Source organism: Chaetodon auriga, chromosome 1, assembly GCF_051107435.1.
Source record: "Chaetodon auriga isolate fChaAug3 chromosome 1, fChaAug3.hap1, whole genome shotgun sequence".
Lineage (NCBI taxonomy): Eukaryota > Metazoa > Chordata > Actinopteri > Chaetodontiformes > Chaetodontidae > Chaetodon > Chaetodon auriga.
The window spans coordinates 1,944,667-1,968,509 of record NC_135074.1 but is presented as its reverse complement, the minus strand read 5'-3'; the positions used below and the strand labels follow the sequence as shown (position 1 = coordinate 1,968,509).

The following is a 23,843-nucleotide window of genomic DNA, read 5'->3' as shown; positions in this document are numbered from 1 at the left end:
GGGATGCCTTGTAAGGTTTTTTTGTTAAAACCCAATACAATCATTTGTAAACAAACTGTGATTACTGACAACAGTCTTATAAAGTGTTCCTCAGCCCATTAATGTCCTTTATACAATCATATGTTCACAAAGTGGTGAACCTCACTCCATCTTGCCTTTGAACGACTGAGGCCCCGTTTACACGTACACGGTTATTTTGCAAAAACTGAGACATTTGCCTTCGTTTGTACCCTTCGTTTACACACAAACGGAGAATTCGCCTGTGAAAACAATTCATTCCAAAAGCTCCGGTCAGAGTGGAGATTTTGGAAAACACTGGTTGCACATTTGCGTGTAAACTGAGAAAAATGGAGAAAAACAGAGTTTTAGGTAGCTGATGTCACATTATACGCCAGAACCCCCCCCCCCCCCCCCCCGAAACCTGAACAGCCAGTCCGCGTCACCACCAGCGTCAATGGCATACATACATGGGTTAGTGTAAACGAAAAGTTTTCTGAAAATGGACACGTGTGCGTGATAGTTTTGAAAAGTCCAGTCCCATTAGACGCGTTCAATACTTATTTTCCCCGCTGTATATGTTTACACACACAGTACAGTTTATTTTGATTCAAGCCCACATAGACCGTTCTGCTACCACAGATACACACCATAGCACCAAATATGGATTAATCCACCGCTAAAAATAGTCCCCAACAAATTTTCTTATTTCCTCCTGTTTGAGTAATGTTTGATAAAACTACAGTGATCAGCTGTTTCAGGAACTGGCTGAACCATTTTTCTTAAAAGATTTATGTCTATTTATGTCGAATCCAATAGGCTTGGAGAGGATAAGATTATCTTGTTTTGCCTTTATTTGTCCCAGGTGCGTGCGGAGCGTAACCGTGCACGTGATGAGGTTCGTCAGCTGAGGCAGCGGCTGGATACCCTCACCAAGGAGCTGACCAGTGTTAGACGGGAGCGGCAGGAATTGGCCTCAGAGAATGAGACTCTACGGCAGGAGACGCTCCGCAGCAACCACACGGCCCGTCCTCCATCTGCAACTTCTCCATCTTCTTCTCCTGCACACCCTCGTGGTGCCTCCTCCTCCTCTTCCTCCTCTCCATCCATCCCTCCCTCCTCCCCTGCCTCATCCTCCTCCTCTCAGGTCCACACTGACGGCAAGCTAGACAGAGTCGGGGAGGGACCACTGGGGTCTCTGGAGCCAGAACCAGTGAGGGACGTGGACTTGGACAGACAAAAGACAGGTCAAAAAAAGGTGAGTCTGCACTCTACATATACTTTAGATTGCAATATATTTATATTTTGCATTTGATAAGCGGTTGTAATTAAGATTAAATGTTATTGGCTATGCAGACCTGAGAACAGAAACATCTGTAGATGTCACACTGTAAAATGATGTCAATGGAGTCTAACTGATATTTTGCTTTACATGTTATATTACAAATATTGCTTTATATATTATTGCTTATGTGAAAGGTACCCTGTGGCTTTTAGCCACACTGACACCGTGGCGCCAGGGATGGCAATACTACTCTTTCTGTTGGTCCAGAATTAAATACCTCGACTTTTGGATGGATTGCCATGAAATTTGAATCCTTCTTTTGAGAGCTCCTGCCCTGGCACCACCATGAGGTTGACAGTTGTGGCTTTACCGTGGGTCTAAAATCACACGTAGCCACGGCTCATTGTTATAGCCATGAAATTTAGTACACACATTCATGTCCCCCTCAGAATGTATTTAGTGCTATTAAGGAAATGTTAACCTATTCTGACATGCTAAACTAAGATGCTGAACACGCCAAAAAACAGCAAGCAAACAATGTCATCGTGAACATGTTAGAATGTTGACCTTTGCATTTAAAAAGTTTTATCAGGAAGGAAAAAGACACCATGGAGAAACACCACACTGGTCAAAGTCCAGAAAAGAGTCTGCAGACAGGCAGAGCGCAGGTGGCGAAAAACTAAACTCCAGGTTCATTATGAGATTTACAAAAACAGTCTCCACACCTATAACCATGAACTAAAGAAGGCAAGGCAAGCATTCTTCTCAGAGATTATCAACAGAAACTGTAATAATGCCCGCACTTTGTTTTCTGTTGTGGATAGACTGACAAACCCCACAGCATCAGTCCCTCCTGAGCTGCTATCCAACAAGTCATGCAATGAATTTGCAGCCTTTTTTACAGATAAAATTTCAAGGATAAGACAAACAGTGTGCAGCTCCAGCTCGGGCAAAATGATAAGTCCATCTGTGCCTTCTTGTTCTACAGTTAATCTAGCACATTTTAACCTTCTAGATCATACAAGGCTGGCAGAAACTGTATCACAGTTAAAATCTACAACATGCTGCCTTGATACTCTGCCAACAAACTTTTTTAAAAATATCTTTAATTGCATAGCTCCAGATGTGTTGCAGATAATAAATAATTCTCTTCAGTCTGGTCACTTTCCCCAGGCCTTGAAAACTGCAGTAATAAAACCTCTCCTAAAAAAGACTAATCTGGATGCTTCAGCGATAAGTAACTACAGGCCAATATCAAATCTTCCCTTTCTAGGAAAAATTATTGAAAGGGTTGTTTTTCAACAAATGCATGCTTTCATGATGCAGAACAATCTTTTTAATGCATTTCAGTCTGGATTTCGTCCACACCACAGCACTGAGACTGTACTTATCAAAGTTTTAAATGACATACATCTGAATAATGATGCTTCCAAAGCCTCAGTCTTAGTATTATTAGATCTCAGTGCTGCCTTTGATACAGTTGATCATGACATACTTCTTGACAGACTGGAAAAGTGGGTGGGACTTACTGGCACTGTGCTACACTGGTTCAAGTCTTACTTACAAGATAGAGACTACTTTGTGTCAATTGGTGAGCATGTGTCTGAACGACAAAAGATGATGTGTGGGGTGCCACAAGGGTCCATTCTCGGACCACTTCTTTTCAATATCTACATGTTGCCCCTAGCTCAGATCATGGAGCAACATAATATTTCTTATCATACTTATGCAGATGATACACAACTTTATATTTCTGTGTCATCACATGACTACAGTCCCTTATTTTCACTGAGTGACTGTATTCATCAAATCAATGAGTGGATGTGCCAGAATTTTCTTCAGCTTAATGCAGATAAGACAGAAGTGATTGTATTTGGCCCCAAAAATGAAAGGTCAAAGATCAGTGCTCACCTTAATTCCATGTCACTGACAACAACAGATAAAGCCAGAAATCTTGGTGTAATTATTGATTCTGACCTGAATTTGAACAGCCAGTTAAAGCTCATTACCAAATCAGCCTACTATCACCTGAAAAATATAACCAGAATTAAGGGATGTCTGTCCAAAGAAGACATGGAAAAACTGGTTCATGCATTTATTTTCAGTAGGTTGGACTATTGCAATGGAGTCTTTACTGGCCTAAACAAAAAATCAATTAGGCAACTACAGCTGATTCAAAATGCTGCTGCACGAGTCCTTACAAACACCAGAAAAATGGACCATATTACACCAGTCCTCAGATCACTACATTGGCTTCCTGTGAATCAAAGAATAGACTTCAAAATCTTACTGTTGGTCTACAAAGCATTAAATGGTCTAGGACCGAAATATCTTGTAGATTTATTAACTCCATATGAAGTATCCAGACCTCTCAGGTCATCAGGGACAGGTCTATTGTGTGTTCCCAGAATGAGAACCAAACAAAGTGAAGGAGCTTTCAGTTATTATGCTCCTCACCTGTGGAACACTCTCCCTGCACACCTGAGGTCTGCACCAACTGTCAGCTCATTTAAATCAGAGTTGAAAACATTATTATTCGCTACAGCTTTTACTTAAAGTAATCATTTTAAATGCTAGATTATTGTCTTAAACACTAAATTATTGTCTTTTACTGGCTTCCTTTAATTGTATTTTATTTTTATTTTTCTATTCTCTTCTAATCTCTTTCTTTCTTTCTTTCTTTGAAATGTATGATTTTAATGTATTTTTATGCTTCTGTAAAGCACTTTGAATTGCCTGGTGTATGAATTGTGCTATACAAATAAATTTGCCTTGCCTTGCCTTGCCTTAAGTCCAAATAGCACAGTGCCTAAGTACAGCCTCTGAGAGCTGCTAGCACGGCTGTAGACTCTGCTTTCACGTTCAGACCAATTTTAGCCCCAAGTGAAAAAATGCAGCCCTCATTTATTTGCATGAGGCCAGTGTTGCTGGACAACAGAGATGCCAATGTGGAAGGCTGTGGCAAAAAAATGGTCGCTGGTACGCATGCATACAACCAGTATGAGTGTTACTTTTAACTGTGAAAACGCTTGCTTTTATTTGCACATGAGTTGTTCACAATTGCACTATGGCTCCTTTCATCCCCACCACCTCAAAAATAATATCATATTTGGCCAATTTCAAAGGCTGAGGAGGATGTGCCACCTGGATTCTGATTTTCATACACAGCCTCAAAATATGGCTTAATTTTCTTTTGACAGATCACTTAAATAATATCATAAAAAGATTAGACTCCTAGCTCTGACTAAGACAGGACTATAGGATGTCACCACCTCCTACGACAATTAAGCCTTATCAGTGGGTGAACAATATAATACTTGGTAAAATCTGCTTTGTAATCATAGGAAGAGCTGACATCAAAGGAAAAGACAAAGAGTACGCACTTCAGGTATACATTTTGTCACATTTCAGCAAACAGGTTTGGCAGATCAGGCAGATCATTCTGTTTAATTGTGACATCCTAAGGAGAAACCCCTCCTTGAATATCCTCCGCCTCCATAAAGGACAGACACACTGTTATCTTTGAGTTAGGAAGGGATGCCACTGACTTAAGAGATCCAGTAGGACTTTCAATTGCGTGCAAATCACTTGTAATCACTGATACAACTTTATACAACAGAAGGAATTCATAGATCTCAAGACAAGGAAGGTATATAGAAATGAGCATTTCATTAATTCTGACTCTTGGTGTGTACCGCCTAACCTGTCCATGTGAATGTTTTTACACTTGGTGTACTAAAAGCAATCTGAAAGACTGACAAAACATAACATTCCATTAAAACCATAGCCCTATGGCATGCCATTACTATAACTGTCATAATGGCAATGGCAGCCATTTGAAAGTGGAGGGTATTGAGTTTGTGGAGCAGTGCATCAGGTGGATATCATCTAAATAATTTACTTCAGAGAAAGACTTAAAATATCAGATGTTTTTTATAAACAGTATTGTCATTAATGTATTCAGATTATTTTATTTTATTTCTGATTAGATCTGATTATTTTTATTATTTTTTTTCTTGTTGCTTCTTTTTGTTTATGTTTTACACACTACAACCTTTTTTGGAATCAGAGTTGTGAAAACTCCTTGTATATCAAACCTAATGTTTCTTTATTAATCAGTATGTATTTACTTTAATTATTTCTTGATAAATAAGTTGATTAATCAGGTAGTTGATCAACAAAAATTTATTTCTGTCAAACCAGTTGGATCATGTGAATAGTTTAAGTCTTCATCTGAGCAAAAATGCCGAATACTTGCTCTTTTTTTTTTTTTTTAACATGCAGTTTAGGGGTATGGGTAGTTTGTTGGAGAAAACACACAATTTGAAGTTGTCATGTTTTGGTGTGGGAACAGATGAAGGGCATGTTTTTGAGATTTTATAAACAAAAGGATTTGTTAAAAAATGATTGACAGATTAATTAGAAATGTTGCTCCTCCGGATCCTATGAATAACAGGTTCGGCTGTCTTTTTACTCTTTTGTTTGTATGTTTTGTCGTTGTGTCCTATGCTGCTGACTTGCTATTTTATTCACACCAGTTAGAAACTGAACTTGTTTTTTTTTTTATTTCTTTTGCACATGGAAGGAGACTTGGTTGGTCTCTGGGTGCACATTGAGGACAGTCTGATGATAGTAGATGTGAAATGGAGTGACTGTCTCCTTGATATCAGCTCATATCCTGAGCTCCTAAATGGACAATGTGACCTGAGCCTCAGTGAATGAAGGTCAGACTGACTGCTGTCTCTCTAGCCCTGTTAGACTGCTTGCCAAAAGTGTGTTGCAGGGTTGCCCTTTTTAAGAGACAGGAGCAGTGTGGCTAACTGGGTACATGCACATGCATACTCGCTCTCTCTCATTTTCTTTCTCATTCTCTTTGTCTCTCTCTCTCTCATTCTCTTTCTCTCTCTCTCTCTCACCATGCTTGCTTATCATCGAGGGTTCAGTGATGCTGCAGTACTGTTCCTCTGTCAGCATATTGTGGGAAGACCATCCTAAACCTAAACCTTCATCGCAAACACAGACCTGACCTGCTGCTTTGCTCAGTCTTACTCATACTGACACACATGAGCTTTTATGGAATGTTAGCATTAAGTACCATCATGGTCATAATTATTTCAGCCTTCAGCTTCTCTGAATTGCTCAGTGGAGTCCATTTTATACTGAAAAGACAGAGAGCAGAAACAGGAACTTCTGGAGGTTAAATTACTGGAAGTGCAGCCCTACAATGTCGACTTGCTCAACAGTATGTTGTGTATCTATTCAAAAACCAAAGTAATATTGTGGTTAATGTAGTATTTTGGTTTTTAGTGGCCTGCGGTGTTTCCCACAAGCCTGAGATGTAAATGGAAATCGCCTGTGATGTAAAAGCAAAGATCACAGTTTATGTGCCCACACTGTATAGTCCCATCATCAAGCCACGACCTGAGTACCCACATTGTACGAGTAAAATAGAAAATAAAATGACCCTTCAACCACTGGAGACCATTCTGGCAATTGACAATCATCAGTAAAGAATTGTTGGAATGCTCCAAGTTAGGTAGAAGTTTGTTTGCTAGCAGAGGTGTGTGAAGCACATACACACACTAGACAGCAGCACCAACAAACTAACAAGCTAGCTAGCTAAATCAGAACAAAACATATTACCATTCATCTGAACATCAGCAGCCATTTCCTGACAATGTCTCCCTCGTATGTATTGGTTGTGATAGGATGAGGAAACATCAAAGGGCCCCATGCAGAGAGAATAAAAGGCACTGATCCTGGAGAAGTGACTCATCGCTGCTTCAACTTTGCAAGAGTGTGAGAACGGCCTACCAAAATTTTGGACATGACAGAAATTTAACAAAACGTCCCGCAGCTGGTCGAGAGCAGTTGATATGATTGGTGCACACACTACTTTGATGTCCTGTGTTTTCCAGTTGCTCTGGATCCTACTGGGCTCTCACTGTGTGTCAGTGGTGGGTTCCTCTATTTTTACCACCCACACACCAAAACAAACACACACACACACACACACACACACACACACACACACACACACACACACACACTCACACACATATGTGTGCATGAGCTGTAACATCAGAAGGTGCTTGTGTCAAAGCAGCGTTGAATAAAAATCACTGTTGGCCATCAGACTTGACCTTCAGCAATTCCAGGTAGAGTTTCCATGGAAACACACACTCACACACATACACAGAAATGCGCAGTGAGGCTGTAGCATTCCAATAAAACCATGATAATATGTCTGTCAGTGGTTGCAGCAGCAGCGGTCATGGAATGGCGGCTAATTGGTACTCACTCATAGCAGAGCTTCATTTCTTGTCTTCCTCCATTGTTCCTGTTATCACACACACTGAGTACTCAACATGTGGCACAGTATGGCTTGTCTTGCTGACATCTGTGACACACTGGGTCCCTCTGTTGTGGATTACCTGTAATGACAGCAGCAGCATCACAACTCTGTTTTCCATTTTCCACCTCAACCTTAAATAATAATACAAATGCTCAAGCATATTAAGATTTTAAAAATGATGTCACATGTTCTTTGTCAGTGAGTTGTATCTTAAATGTCAGTTTCTCAGAAATTGGGAAAAACAGTCTCATTTGTAGATTGACCTCAGTGTATTGGAAGAGCATGTGTGTTCATCCTGCTTTCTTACACTTTAATTCTAAACCATAGAGTTGAAAATAATCCAAACTTTAGTAGAATATCCCACTGACACTTATTGACATTTAATGGTGACTTGTGTGTCTGAACTGTCTAGCATGTTTTACGACAACAGTCTGATCATGACAGTCAGTCTCTGTCTTTTCAACATGTTAAAAAGCTCTGGGGTCAGATATGAAAGTCCTCCAACCATTCACTGACTTGTGGCCAGTGACCTCTGACCTCTTTTCAGTTGATGCTGTGAGTTGTTCTGGTCTGGTGTTCACGGACCGCTGATGTTTTCGGTCTCTTGGCCTGGGTCCTTGCTGTTTTACCAATGTAGTGTTCCCCACAGCAGAGGTCTTCTCCGGTCTGCTTGGTTTTGAGGAACTGAGACCTGACCTGAACCCGCGTCAGACCAAATTATACTCAGTCAAATCAGAATCTATCAAATTCGAAAGTCAGATATGGTTTTAATATACTACCATGGGTCTCTGATTTGTGTGTTAATATAATACCTGGATGGATCCCATGGATCTGAGTGTGCTCAGTATCACATTTCACAGTATCAGCCCTGATCATCCTCTACATTATAATCACTGCAGGTTTTTTTTTTTTTTTTTTAATCAGTAGAATAAGTAAAAAAAATAGTGCTGTCAAATGAAAATTTCGGGATGTGAATTACAGCCCTCTATTACTCTATGTTCATTCCTTGCTCGTAGAAATTATCACCAGATGATATGTGACTTATTTTAACCAACTTTAACCAATTTGGCCAACCAATTACGAGTTCTGTGCTTATTTTTGGAATTTATGGTATATAGAACATTACTTATCCATAATATTACTACTTGTTTTCAGTAAAATGAGTACAATTTACATGTTGTATTAATTATACTTAAATTGATTGTATTTGATTAGACAACAGATATAGATGTGCCTTGCCACAATTCATCTGATTTGCATAAGGTACTGCAAGAGATGTGATGCTGGGCTGGTTTGACATGTTGCACTTATCTGGAAAATAATGGAGCACAAAAAAGTGTTACCTTGGCTGCTTGTACTGTAGTTTGACATGCTGTTTACTTTTGTTTCTTTTTCAGTCATTAACATAATGTACATTTTTAGCTGTGCTAGCTGCATTGTTCGAGGATGACAATGTTGGTCTGTGGTCCTTCGGTCTGTCAGTTCATCAACACATTGTATGTGGAAATGCATCACAATGTCAAATGCCTGATGTGCATTTCTGTCACCATCCTGTCACTGCTGCTCAAAGGAGCTCTATGCTGCTTTGTTTTAAACAACAACCACTGATTACAATTCTCTCATGAGGTTAAGTTACAGTGTACTGCTATACTGGACTACAGATGTCTTTAAAGCTCTCAGTCACAGAATAAGATATTTGGGAGGAACTCCCAAAAGCAGAGACAGAGACTTCACATTTTACATCTGGCAGATGCTGTGAAAGATATCGAGTGGGGAAACATTTGGGATTTTTACTGTTGCAGTGCCAAAACAGACAGATTTACTATGTGGACAGAAGGAAACACTCCACATTCTGTGTTTAATTTCTGTTAAGGTCATTAAATAAAATGAGATATGAAAATGGGCATGAGTACCTGCCCAAGAGTTTCAGGGTTCTGACAGCATGCTGTAGAGACCCTAGATGATCCTCTGGATCAAACAGTTTGATTTGCAGCCATGGAGGGGAGTAACAGAGGGTGGAGTGGGAAACAGTGAGGACAGAAGAGTGAAATATTGTTGAGAAAGAGGCCCACAAGAGAAGTGGGTAGTTTGGAATGTGACTGATACTTTATTTGCTGGGGCTGAAACAGAAAGGAAGCCTTTATCCCTTCTCATGGGTTGCTGTTAGGTTAGTTGCTCTGCCAGTGTTCTTGACCAAGGCACTGGCTTAGATCTGGAGTTGGTCTCCAGGCACCGCACAGTGGTGGCCATTGCTCCTAATGCTTAGGATGGGTTAAATACAAATACTGTGTGCTATTATGTGTATGTGGCAATTAAAAAAACAATAATAAACTATTTCGACAATATCTCCAGGGCTGTTCAAAATGGAGGCAGCTACTATAGCCTGTTACTGTGGTGTACCATCTATTTACATTTAACAGTTTTTTGTTCTGTTAGAGTGTAAACTGTTACACAGAAGAGGCACGGTTTACAGACAGAGATGTGATGTGGTATAAATATGTTTTGAATGGAATTACCGCTATTGAGAAGACAAGCTTGCTCACTGAGAGCTTGGAGAGTTTCCTTCTTTTTTCAATAGTTCTTTGTTGAATGGAATTATATGTGGAATCCTGAGAATGAAACACCAGACATTACAGAGGAAAACAAAAAACAGAAAGGTTGTGACTGACTTATGATGTCATGTTCCATTGTGTTAGATCTCCAGCTACAGAAATTCACAAACTAGGCTTGGGAATAATCCCTCTATCATTAAGCGTCAAGGACTACCTTTTTTATGAGACTATGTGGATGAACTCCATGCCAATTTCTGGTGTGACCGGATGTTAAGGCAAAACTAGAGGTGGCCGCTATCTTTGACTGTATATACTCTGAGACCATATATAATTTTGCCATACCACATACTGTGTTAGCTATCCCTGTATTATCTGTGGGTGTGTTTAAGCCATTCTAGGCAACATTTAAACTCAATATGACAATAATATATACTCGTATTCTTGTCTCATTTTGTCCTCTCTCTCTCTCTCTCTCTCTGTTATGACTTGGAGGTGTTGGAGTCAGTCCTTTGTGCCAGAGCTCCAGAAGGCGACCCAGAGGACTGGGAAAGTCGCAGTGGTGTTAACCTGGCAAGCTCACGTCCATCCTCTGGTCTGAGCCGGCAGGAACGCAGCAGGCAGCTGTGGGAGGACATCAGCTCGGTGGAGGAAGACTCCAGCAAACTCAATGCCCTGCAGCTTCGTCTGGATGAGTCCCAGAAAGTCCTGCTGAAAGAGAGAGAGTAAGAGAGACAGAAGATCCAAAACTGTCTGGGCTGTAGCATAGATATTTGTATCTGTTGCAGTGGTCAAGAATTCAGTTTGTCCTCCTTTGCTTTTTTTTTCTTATTTATAAACTTGTAACTTCCATTCGATGTAACTTCTCCTCTACTCGCACTACATTTATATAACAGGTATTGTCACTAGATATTTCTGACATTGATTTTTAAACTACAAAATGTGTTCAATTTATAAAATACAATAGATTCTTCTAAACTATCCAACAGTATGTTAAATTAGCCCCTCCAGCATATACTACAAAATTTAAATGCTACTTAAATCCATCAGTAATAATAATTCAGTTTTGTAATAATTTAACGCTGAAAGAGGCCAATCTGCATAATGACTACTTTTACATTTGGTAACAACACTAGTTTTAAGGGGCACGCCACCTGTTTTACACATAAAGGTTAATTTACTCTTTATGTTAATCTGTGTCTTTCTTCTGCAGGTAGAGTGAGGTTGCTGGCTTCTCAAACAGTTAATCTTCCTGAGGATCCAAATGTTACCTGTAGCTCTTTTGGAGATTTGTCAAGTTTGATTGCCTCTAATTCTTTTCAAATACGTTTCTTTAGTCCCCAAACCTAATGTATTGTACTTTTACGTACATAAAGAATCAGAATACTTCTTTCCTACTGTTAGTTAAAACAAATATTATTTATGCTGATAAATAAACTCATATAACAGTAAACCAATTGGGTTACCTTTTCCCAAACCAATTATCATTTTCTGCTCTCAGAATAGAGATGCCTTTTACTGTGCTTGCATGTGGCTTTGCACCCCCTACATAAGGGCATCAGTTTCTTTAAGCTATAATGTTGACTCCTTTGTTACCTTGGTGAGAGTGTTGTAGCACACCTGTCAAACTGTAAAGGCCAGTGTAAAAGAGCTGTAACCATAGCAGAGGACATTCCTCCACTACTGCTTATTCTACACCCAGTCAATGTGATGGCCACCTCTGCTGATTTGATGCTGATTTCTGGGAAAGACGTTTTTCATTGTAAACTGCACAGGAATCCAAAATGTGGAAATGCAAAATGTAAAAAAAAAAAAGGAAATCACATTTCAAGATATTTGCTGACTCAATAATCCACGAGGGCACTAGAGCATTATGATTGAGTGTTGAAAACCACTAATGTGTCTTGTATCTTTGTGTCCTCCCCAGAGACAAGCTTGCACTGAGTAAGAGCATTGAGAGGCTGGAGACTGAACTCAGTCAGTGGAAACTTAAATATGAGGAGCTCAGCAAGAGCAAACAGGAGGCCCTCAAACAGGTGAGACATCCTTGGAGGCAGGCTACCACCCTGCCAGTCAGAAAGAATTTGTCTGTGTGGATCTCCTGTTTGCTGAACACAGATAGACATCACATCAATGTTGTAGCATGGCACAGTATATTCTGCCTGCTGTCTTGCAGAGGGGGCCATTGAGATTTTGGTTCCATAAACACTATAAGTTTGTAGTTTTGATCAAATCAGGTAATTCATATAAGATATTGCGCTTTAGTATTGGGACTAAGTGCTTAATTAATTTTTCAGTTCAGATAGAAGTCAGACTACGGTGAATTCTCAAATTGTGGCTTGGGCCTTTATATACCTCAAAAATAATGAGAGACAGGCTAATATAAAAGAGACAGGTGTTTAGCCATACTTGTGGCTTTGCTCTATGGATGGCAGTGTTGGTTGGCCAGTCCACTGCTTTGCCCCAGGCTGGAATATCTCTACAACAATTTGATGAATTGATGCTGACAATGAAAGCACTACTGTGCCTCACTACTCCTCACAGAGCTGCTAGAATGGCTGTAGATGCTCAGTATTGTTTAAGTATATTTGTCAGTATTTCAGTAAGTATGTGTATATTTCCACAGCGCTAATTCCATCATTGCAACAACAGAACAGTAAGTAAGTAATGTTTTCAATCACTAATTTTTGTAGAATTATTGTAGTTTGCTTGTATTTTCCTGTTTTTTTAACACTATTCCAATGACAGTATCTTAACAGCAATTGATGGCATAATAGGAGCTATTAAAAATACAGTTATTAGTGAGTGAAAACAATATTTCTGCAGTAGATTGGTGAGCATGACCAGAGTCTGTTGTTGCACTGATGCAGTTAGAGCTGGAATTAGGAAAAATGCACTTGAATTTACAGTGTACTTAGTCCACACATGCAGTACATGGGTATTTTTAATTTGTCTTCAAACATAGCTTTTTCTAGGCCTTTTTGGCATTTTGCCCACTTACAAAAGCACTTTTAGGTCACTGAAAACAGACTTTTTGGGAAATTCCTTCCAGGGTGAACATATAAAAAACGTCTGCCCAGATGACGTGTAGACAGGAAAGGAGTTTATGGCTTGTGACAACAGAGTGTGCACCATTAGCTCCTTTGTTTAGATGCTGTGATTTTGTACAATAGAAAATAGTGCTGATGCTAACCTTTCTAACAGAACATTTTACATGTTTACACATAAATGTTCAGTTACTCTTCCACTATATCGAGCAATGGAGGCCTCAGAATCTGCTACGGAGGTCACTGCTACATAATCTGACACTCCCATGACACAGACCCTGCTGCCAATGTTGCTGGACATGACCTGGTCAGACCTCCAGTTGCAGTAATAACTTTTTTCCAGGCTTCTGTTCTAGGATTGGGGTTATATCACTGTCTGTTGGTTTGGTATGCTCTTGACGAGGCTTTAGTTGTGCAGGATTTTTGCTCCTTTCTTTTTTGAGAACAAAGGAGGAAAAACCCTGTTTTAAAAAATACCCATGAACAATTAGACCAGGCCTTGGAGAGTGCAGTTAAGTCCACTGTAGTAGTGTCTGGCATAAATCTGTTCAGATTTTATCTTTGACTTTGTCATTATTTCAACACTGACTTTCATTTGAAAGTTACGATGCGACACAAAGTGTCCGCCAGTGACCAACATATCACTTCAGTCTCAACAAATAAGTGTCATGACTCCAGCAAGCATTAAGCCAAAGGTTAACTCTGAAGTCATGGCTAACTCTTAACTCTTAAAACTGCACAAGATTTGTATCAATAAATATAGTTGTTTTAAATGCCTCAGTCAGGAAAAGGAGCAGAGCTCAGTCAGGCCAAATCAAATTTTTGTATTAGGGTGGATACTTGGAGGATATCATTTAAACATACACACAAGTATGAATCCAAGCCCCAGGGTGACATACTAAACAGTTTTCTAAACAACAGCAAAAAAGTACCCTTCCAGAGACTTGACTTCCAGAAGTGCTGTATATGGCTCAACCTTCCACACACCTCCAACCAGATACTATTTTACTTGTCAAATTTGTTTGTAATTTCAGTCCACTTGTGGAGCTTGAGGCAGCAAAACATTTAATGTTGGAGAGAAATGGTTTTCTTTGATACAGCTTGATTTCAGTTTTGATCCAGGTTTGGATGGATTTTACTGGTGTCAGGGATTTTGAATATGTTTTGTAAGCAGATTTGAAGCTTGAAACTGTAACTGTAGTTGGCAGTGAGGAGGCAACTCATTAAACACAGAGGCCTGCATGCCGGTGCCTTTTTGCTGTACTTCTCTGGGTTCCAAGAATCCTACAGCACAGAAAAACGGATTCCAGCTATCAGTGGTTCTCCGAGGATCATTGAGTCCAGTATCGGGCTTATAGCAGGTTGATATCTGTGAACTTTTAATCAAAGTACATGTTTAAAGATGTATATTGAAAGAATTCATGATATAATTGGTGCATAACAACATACATATAAGCGTAATATGATGATTGATAATGTGAAGGTTAAGAACAGATAAAAGATAGTGTAGCTGGATTGTTAGGAAAGAGATGAAGATGACATAGAACATTAAGTTGGTTGTATTTCTTTTAAATTATATTGATGAGTTTAAGTTGTATTACTTTATGGAATTGTTTGGAGGTTCCTGCAGTAAGGCAATCCAGTTCTGAGCTGTGAAGGAGGAAGATAAAAAACACCAGTGAGACATGTGAAATAATAGAATAGTATAGTATGTAGGAATAGTATAATAGAATTGGCTCATGGTCTGAGTAGTTTTCACTATTCATGGTTTTGCATTCAACTTGTGGAGTCAATCTTATGTGGATTTGGTGAAGACATCTACAGTCTGTGGGTGGATGTGCTGATTTTCTTGTACAATTACATTTTATACCGTGTAACAAACAAGTCAGCACGATTTTTATGGTTTCTGCCTAATAAGCGTGTGCGTGCGTGCGTGTGCACCATGTCATGATTGAAGTACCCATGTATATGTGCTGCACAAGGAAGCTGAAACTCAACTCTGTAGTTGTAGTATGGTGCAGAGAATGGGTTTTGATAATTAAAGATTCATTCTAGTTTTTTGTTTGACAATGTAAAGAGGCAGAGTGCAAGGGGTATGGCATTCCTCAAAGGTTGCCAGCTGAAAGCTGGACACGTCAGCAAATCTCCTATCATCTTTATAGTCTATATTGAAAATAATGTTTCATGCAAATAGGAATCTTATCATCTGATTGAAGACATGGGAATGATTTGACATCCCAGTCTTGCTTCTGCAAAATATTGATTTTACCCTTGCCATACCCATTTGTATGTTTTTATTGAGCTTGAGCAGTTGATGCCAGAGTTTATTTGAGTATGATATGTTGTGTCCTATGTCTGCTTCTGGATAGTCAATAACAAATATTGTTGTCTGTCAATTATAGTTGTCCGTATTGGAAATTTTAAATGAAAGACATCATTACAATTACAGTCATTTGGCAGACATCATGTTTGAAATTCATCAAGGTCAGCAGTGAATTAGTACTAAGGATTTCTGAGGTTTCTTAATGTTTGCAGGGCTTGCAAACATTAAGATCAGACATCAGTATATTGGTCACTGTGAGTGTTTTTCATGTACTTTCATTTTAGTTGGTATTCAGTGTCTGTTGGTCCAGGTAATGTGTCTGTAGTATTACAGTATCTTGTTCAAATATGGGGATGTTACCTACTTGCTTTTTAGTTGGACTCCACCTTGACTTGGGAAGCTTGGAAACCATTGAATGTTAAACTGACGTCAGCTAATGTTAGCGCTTGTTCCAGCAGACTTCTGTCAGACAGTGTAACATCAGTTAAAAATGAACTTGTCAGTCTGGTTCTATGGCTTCTTTGAGTACTCTGAAATGCGCTATATAAGAACAGTGTATTATTATTATTATTATTATTATTATTATTATTATTATTATTATGTGGAAAAACAACAGCAGAGAAAAAACATGCAGATGTGCAAATCACACTCTCCTTGCCCCTCACCTCAAACACCTCCTCTCCACTACATGACAGGGACAAAAGCTGAAAAACTGAAAACTAGTGAACTGAGAAAAACACTGTCATTGAAAAGAGACACACTATTCAATTCAGTCTTACTTCTATGGCACCAAACCACAACAAAAGTTGTCTAAGGACATTTTCCAAATAGAGCAGGTCAAGGCCAGACTCCAGACCATGCTTGACAACAGTGGCAAGAAAAAACTTCCTTTTAACAGGCAGAAACCTCCAGCAGAACCAGACTCTGGGTGGGCGCCCATCTGTCTCCACCAGTTGAGTTTAGAGAGATGGAGTATTGTATTTCTTGTTTTTCTACCCTTACATGCAAAAGACTTGTTGCGCTCATTGCGCAAGAATGAATTGGACACATTGTTGGAAAGTAGGACTTGATCACCTGGGAATTCTAACCTGGGACCTTTGTATCATCAGAGAAGGTGACTTACTGTCTACTCCACTGTGAGATATGGTTTCAACACACCTTTTAAGGCAGTGTACATGACATGTGCCAGACTGGGGTATTTTTTCTGTTTAAGCTGTTGACAATACTTACAACAGTCAAAATGTTGGTTACATCATTCTGCTGGTTTCAGGTGTATTGTAAAATGTTTTGGTGACTTTTGATCCAAAACTGAGCAAAAAGAAAACATGCGTACAGTAAAAATAGATAGATAAACAGCAATATATTGATTATCACTGTAGACTCACGGTTTGACCCATCTGAACACAGTTTGAAACAGATATCTACCATCTAGAGAATGTGTCAATTTTGTTCGATGTGAATGAGGACATGTGGAAATATATGTTAATTAATTTTTCACTTTTTGAAAAACATAGTGATGGACTTCTGACTTGACTGTAGGTCGCAATGAAGTAAATGTGTCACACATCTCTGGAGGTGATGAAAAATGTTCAGCTAAGGTGGAATTAATGTGATTTTTTGAAAATTTGACTGCAATTTAGATGAAAACACTACAAAGAATTCAGCATGATGTAAAATGTGAAAAAATTTTCACTCAAATCAGTGCAGCTAATATGAGATACTGAAATTCCATTCTAACATACTATTGAGTATACAAAAATAGTATGTGAGATTTTTTAGTATGACTGAAACTGTATAGATTCTATAGATCTATAGATTTTTCATTTCTGGTGAAATTCTCTAAGCTCAAAACTATAATTGTCAACAATATTTTTGCAATTTAGTGAATTCCAAGAAGTAATTTGTGCTGAGCAAGCAAATACTACTCTATAACTGGTTTTAAGAAATAACAATAATTTTAAAAAATCTCACAAAATGAAATTTTCCTCACTAGTCCAGGGAAGTCTTTCTAGTTCTCTAACTGCTGTTGACATATGTTCACGAGTTTAAAAAATATGTAATAACAGGATACAACACAATACATTAGCATGTAGAAATATATTATAGCATATTTTTGTACAGTAGTATAATATAGTACATCTGTAGTTCTGTGATTTACTATTAAAAATCATGCTTTGACATGCTGCACTTGGATGGAAATACATCCCCCTTCTTTTCCGTCTTTGATAATTGCCTTCCATGGATGGGTTTCTGAAGATGAAATTTTCATATGTTTTCAAAATATCTCAATGCACTGTGAAGCTCCTTGGATTGTCAGATTACTAAAGCGGCATCGTGGAGTGTATTGTCTCTTGACAGAAACATGGCTAATGTTTTACCAGTGTTAAGCCACATAGGGGCAGTTCAGGTCTGCAAATAGGAGAGATGTAGAGAAGAAAAGGCTTGTTGTCCCAAGTACACAGGAGATGTTTGTTTCCATAATCAGCCACCTTTTTAGAAGGGTGGTAGAAAGGTGTTTTCTTACAAATCCACAAGCAAGTACAAAGTTTGAAGGATAGCTGAGCTCTGATATTAGACAATAACAACTTTATGTCTAAAAAAAAAAAAGGTTTTCCATGAACTCCTCTTATCAGGTGTGGTCACAAGGCCTACAAGGATATCAGGAAAACAAAAAAATGACAAAGGCAACAGTTATATATGCTGGCCAGCATTAGTTGTTTCCTGTTCAGCTGTATTAACTTTGGCCAAATCTTTGTCAACTGAAAGCAGATATTACATAAAGTATACAAAATGTCAAGAGTGCTTCAGTATAAGCTTGTATTAATGTTAGTAAGAAAGAGTTTGGCTTACCTGCCACTGTTGTAATATTAGTCAGTTTATAGATAGATCATGAAATATGCATCATACATACAGTCTTTGCATTTGATAAGCAGCATCAAATGTGCTTTAAAGGACATTGATCCTTGCCTTTTTACTCCAGCACTCGTTTTCAGCTGTCATTGTAGGATTGCTCCTCTCTCTTTCCAATGGTTTTATACTGCTAGAATTCTGTGGTCCTGCAATGTTTTCCTCAACATTAACAATAAAGAGTAAGATAAACACCCAGCTCTTTTACATTTTGTGTGTACCATCTAGCTGAACCTGCTGAAGGAAATGCACCAGGATGAACTCGGTCGCATATCTGAAGACTTGGAGGATGAACTGGGAGCCCGAACCAGTATGGACAAAAAACTCGCTGAACTGCGGGCTGAGGTGAGGAGAAAGAGGTGCAGGATGGAGCAGAAGTTAACAGCAGCATGGTGGAGGAAAGAGCAGGAGTTGTGAGGTGATGGAAGGAAGCTCCTCACAACCTACAAACAAACTACACCACACCTATTTTTTTTTCTGTACTGTCTTTTTGAGCTTTATTCAGTGCCATTTGTCGCTGTGTGACAGAGCTGTGGATGGACTTCTTTTTTGAATGCTCCGTTTTGATTTTTTTGTACAACTTTTATTTCAGGAAAATGTTATGTCTTATCCAGCTTTCTCCTGCTTAAATAGCAACTATACCCAAGCTAAAAATCCTGCTTACACAGCCATCTAGTGGTTGCTACATAATATGTCTTCACCCTTATTGTACAGAGGTACTTCTCAATTGAGTATGGTCATAATTCACAGCAGACAAATAGTTTCTTAGGTAGTAGTTGGAAACTTTTGCACTTATTTTATGTGAAAACAACAGTGTGTCATGGAGGACTACCAGTCTCGTGACCAAATACTGAAGTAGACATTTTTAGATAATTTACATAGTGTTGAGAGGTGTGATCAAATTCCTACTGCAGGCATCCTGCACTGACTATACACATGCTGTATGTCTATTGACCATTGTCATCTGTGAGTAGTGACAGATGTAGTAGCAGACTGCCCAGCTGTAACTTTGGCTGTGGTCAGTATTGACTTTCAACTCATAGAAGTCAGTCCAGCAATGCCTCTCCTTCACTCAAGATTTACTGTGAAGTTGGTTTTCAATGCAGTTGTAAACATTTACACCAGGACGTTATCACTGAGCAGCTCCACTGGCATTGAGGGAATTCAACCTCTTGTCTAACCTTCATGTTACCACAAGGATCGGTTGGTTCACCTAAAATACATTTATCATTTCACTGTCCTCAACCTTTCTTCTTTCGAACTCTCTCCATCTTTCCCTCAGATGGAGAGGCTGCAAGTGGAGAATGCTGCAGAGTGGGGGCGCAGGGAGCGCTTGGAGACAGAGAAACTTGCTCTGGAGAGGGACAATAAGAAGCTGAGAGCTCAGGCTGAGGACTTGGAGGAACAACTGGCCAAGAAACGTCGGCAGGCTGCCTCCGCACTCGACACCGACCTCAAGGCCATTCAGAGCGAGCTGTTTGAGAGAAACAAGGTGGGAAGGACAGTCCTGTTTTCAAACAACTAATTTCTTTCACCAAGTGCAATCTTTTCCATGAGAAACAGCCACCATTTTTGTAGTCAGTCCTTTAATTCAGGTTTTGAAACTGTTAATTACGACGTGGACCTTATTTTCATAGTTCCATCATTTCTCTTAGCTATCACAGCAATGTCTTCTCCAAAGTATAGTACCTAGTAGGTATATGTCCTAACATATAAAGAGATTTCATCAGTGTGTAGGTACTACCTACACACTGATGAGATCTCTTTATATGTTAGGACATGGGCTCTTTAATTTTGATGAGTACCAGATGACCAGACAGGAAAACCCATGAACTTGACTTAGGATTTGTGATTGGTCTCAAATAAGATCTGAAATGAATATCAAAGGCACAAAAATTGGACATCAAATGTATAAAATATCACTGTATTATAATAACATCACCCTTTACATAAAAAATATGGACTTTCTTTGTTTTATTCATTAGATTATTACTCAATATGGGCCACTCTTGGGACACAAAGTAAATTGGGGAAAACGTGAGTTACTTCTGTCTAACAAACACTGCAGTATCACATACAAACAGAATACAAAAATTAATTTGAAATGAAGAGAAATAACATGCTTAGGAAAACAAATTACAGCAAATACACCAGACACAATATGTAATAAAATAAAGACAAATGTAGATTGATGGTCAAATCTTCCTATATCTCCGTGGGGTCGGGTGAACATAGTAAAGATGAATATTTTTCCCACAGTCCATACAGTTTAAGGGTGCTAGCTGTCACAATACAAAACACTTGGTTTGAAGATTTATATAAAACAGACTACTGTCTATCCTTTGGCTGTCAGCAGTTTAATGAGTTATTAGTTCCTTGAGTAAGCAAAGATTGGAAACATATTGCAGAGAGTATGTCGACAGAGCAAACACTGACATAAGAAGTCTCTATTTTATGACAAGACTTCCAAAGGACATCATGCAAAGTCCAACTGAAGCATCATTTAACATCTTAAAATCATGTGCAAAGATCTTGGGAGTTAACACACAACCACTATGGCAGAACTCAAATACAACATTATCAATAAGATCATATGTTAGAATAAATGGAAAGACAGTGGGGTCACTGAGCTCTATCACATATTTCAAATAACTTCTAACTTCTAATGAATTAGTCATTGATCATAATATTTCAAGAAGTGAATGCTTAAGTCACATCAGTGCAATGAAAATCGCAGGATAGTAATGAATTTATGACTGAAATTATTTTAAGGTTGTGTTAGATATGTAAATTGGATTGGAGGAGGTTGGAAAAGGTACCACTCACTTGTTTTTTTATTAATAGAATAAAAACTAAGTAAATAAAACTTTTAAAAAGGAAAAAAAAGACAAGACAATCAAAAGTACAAAATCCCACAATATTCACTTTACTGTCAATCATGACTAAGAAAAGTAACCACCCTCTCAAATAAGAAGCTGGAACCAGGAAATGTTTCACTTGAAAAAATCAACAAGTGAATGAATTAACTAATTGTTTTATCTCTAATCATTTTTATAATGCTACCAAATCCCAAACAGAGCCTTGCACAGACGTAGCAGAAATAACAGGTCATAACTGGAAACCTTTTTATACTTTGCTTTTCTGAGTTGCTGACTGTTAATCAAGCTTATTTGTATCACACCTTTCAGGCAAAGAATCAAAGTGGGAAAAAAAAGGAACCAAAACAACATTTAAAAATACAATTAAAAGACAAATAAAATTAATTAAAATAGAATATGATAACATTCTATAGTATATATTTTTTCATTTACAGAGAATAATGAAATACCTGTTAGCTAAGTAAAATATTAGTTAATGTCTTGTAATGATGCCTGTGATCACTAGGTGGAGTTGTTTAGCCAATATGCACCTCTCTGGCAGGGTGAAGACAGTCAGGAGGACCTATAGAGTTGATCCTTTCTAAATATTTTCTGCTGTGCAGTTTGTAGATAGATTTCATGCAAAATGATAGCCCATGATTGCTGTGTTACCGTGAAGTTACAGTTTATCCAGTGACAAATGCCAAGGGGTTAGGTGTTTGGGTTACTGCTGAGAGCGCTTCCCATAAGGATCTCTAGTCCTCCTCTCTAGTCTCCTTAAATAGCCCTATTAGGAGCTTCACATAACCGCATAGGGGTTATATATGAAGCTCTCAGGTGTATTTAATGCAGCAGTTAGCAATGCACACACATACACACGCACAGGGTAAAGAAACAAAATTAATCAAAAGGAGAGACAGAATGTGATGCCAGTTATGTTTGTGCAGAAAAGTACCATTGACTCAGACTTGACTAAAGCAAAAAAAAAAAAAAAGACATTTTTACATCTGGCATAGAGACATATAGACACAGACATATACAGTACATATAGATCTATAGATCTATAGTATGTTTTAGCACTTGTGCTACTCTTATCTAGTCTTATCTACATCTTTTTTCATCTTCTTTATTTCAGGCCTTTATTGCATCGATCTATTCTGACTAATGTGGTTGGAGCAGTGCCCACAAGTCCTTTCCCCACTGTCTTGGGCAGCCCTGATTATAAACCCAACTGCGTGTGTGCAAGGGAGAGAGACTTTGCTGTCTAAATGAATGCTAGATTCAGTAGGGGAAGGGAGAGTTATAATGATTCTTTGTTTGTGTGTATGTGTGTATGCATGCAAGGGTAAGTGAGCTGTAGTTACGTACATCAGATATTCCCACATGTGATTCTGGTTTATGTATTTATTTATTTATTTGTTCTGTCACATTAAAGGATGCCATTTCTTAAGGTGAGGAATGTGTAAACATATTCTTGGCATAAGCCTGTGGTTTATGTGTGTGGGTGTATACGTGTGTTTGTTTGAGTGGAACAGATATAGAGGTGGACTTCAGGGTCTCTCCAGTCAAGGAGACACATTTAACAAGCAGTGTGCTGCAACACACACACACACACATACACACACGCACACACAGCACATAAATGTGTATTCAGATACATATTTGGCACAAATACAAAAAAAACAATAACCCCATAATAGAATATTAAGATATACACAGGCTCCAGAAAAATATTCATGCTCATAGATCATTCAGTAATCCCTTATGTTTAATAGAGTCATGGACTCCCTGTCTCTCCCTCCTCTTTTTATTCCCTCTTCCTCTGCCCTCCCAGACATTCATTACATAGTCTTGAAATAATAAAACTACAGGGAATATTGAGGTTTCTGGCCTGTATGTATGCTTTCAAGCATACAGTACAGAAAACTGCTTCATTCATCAGGCCGATTGTCTGACAGATACCAGGCCAAGGACCAGGACATGCATGTGTATCATGTCATCTGTCTGTGCCTGCCAATGACCTTTTTCTTTTAGATGAATCTATTTTTTATTTCACTCCACAACACTGTATCACTGTATTTCCACTTTAGATATCTGTATGATATCTAATATGTGCTATAACTGTTAGAAATGTTTTTTAATTTGGCTAACTGGGGATCAGTCATGGTGGGTTTTGTTTTCACAAGAGCACCCTTTTTCTAGGTGTCACATTTTTCACGAAGTGGATATTTTTGGATGTCCTGTTAGCCAAGTAAATGAAAATGTAATAAACCTGGGGAATGAGGATATGCACGAGGCTGTCCAGAAGGATATAGGAAGAAAATGACAAACAAAAAGTTGTTAAAACTGCTAATGATATGTTTTAGTGTATTGGAATTGAACTTTCTCTAGAGCTTCATTTCCTCCTGTTTGAGTAATGTTTGCTAAATATTACAGTAGCTAGCTTTTTCAGGAAATTACTGAATCTTTTAAAAGATTCATGATTTTCAAGATTCATACTGTCAGTAGGAGCCCATGAGCAG

General features: G+C 38.6%; 1 protein-coding gene across 2 annotated transcripts in view; it reads left to right on the top strand.

Annotated features, from left to right (window-relative positions):
• The window catches only part of ccdc102a (coiled-coil domain containing 102A), an 81,020-nt gene that overhangs the window by 38,443 nt on the left and 18,734 nt on the right, over positions 1 to 23,843 (top strand). For both annotated transcript variants that reach the window (XM_076725930.1, XM_076726021.1), the window contains exons 3-7: positions 863 to 1,255; positions 10,682 to 10,911; positions 12,114 to 12,222; positions 18,692 to 18,808; positions 19,746 to 19,955. In XM_076725930.1, coding sequence (XP_076582045.1) covers positions 863 to 1,255; positions 10,682 to 10,911; positions 12,114 to 12,222; positions 18,692 to 18,808; positions 19,746 to 19,955 — 1,059 coding nt within the window. The remainder of the gene's footprint in view (positions 1 to 862; positions 1,256 to 10,681; positions 10,912 to 12,113; positions 12,223 to 18,691; positions 18,809 to 19,745; positions 19,956 to 23,843) is intronic.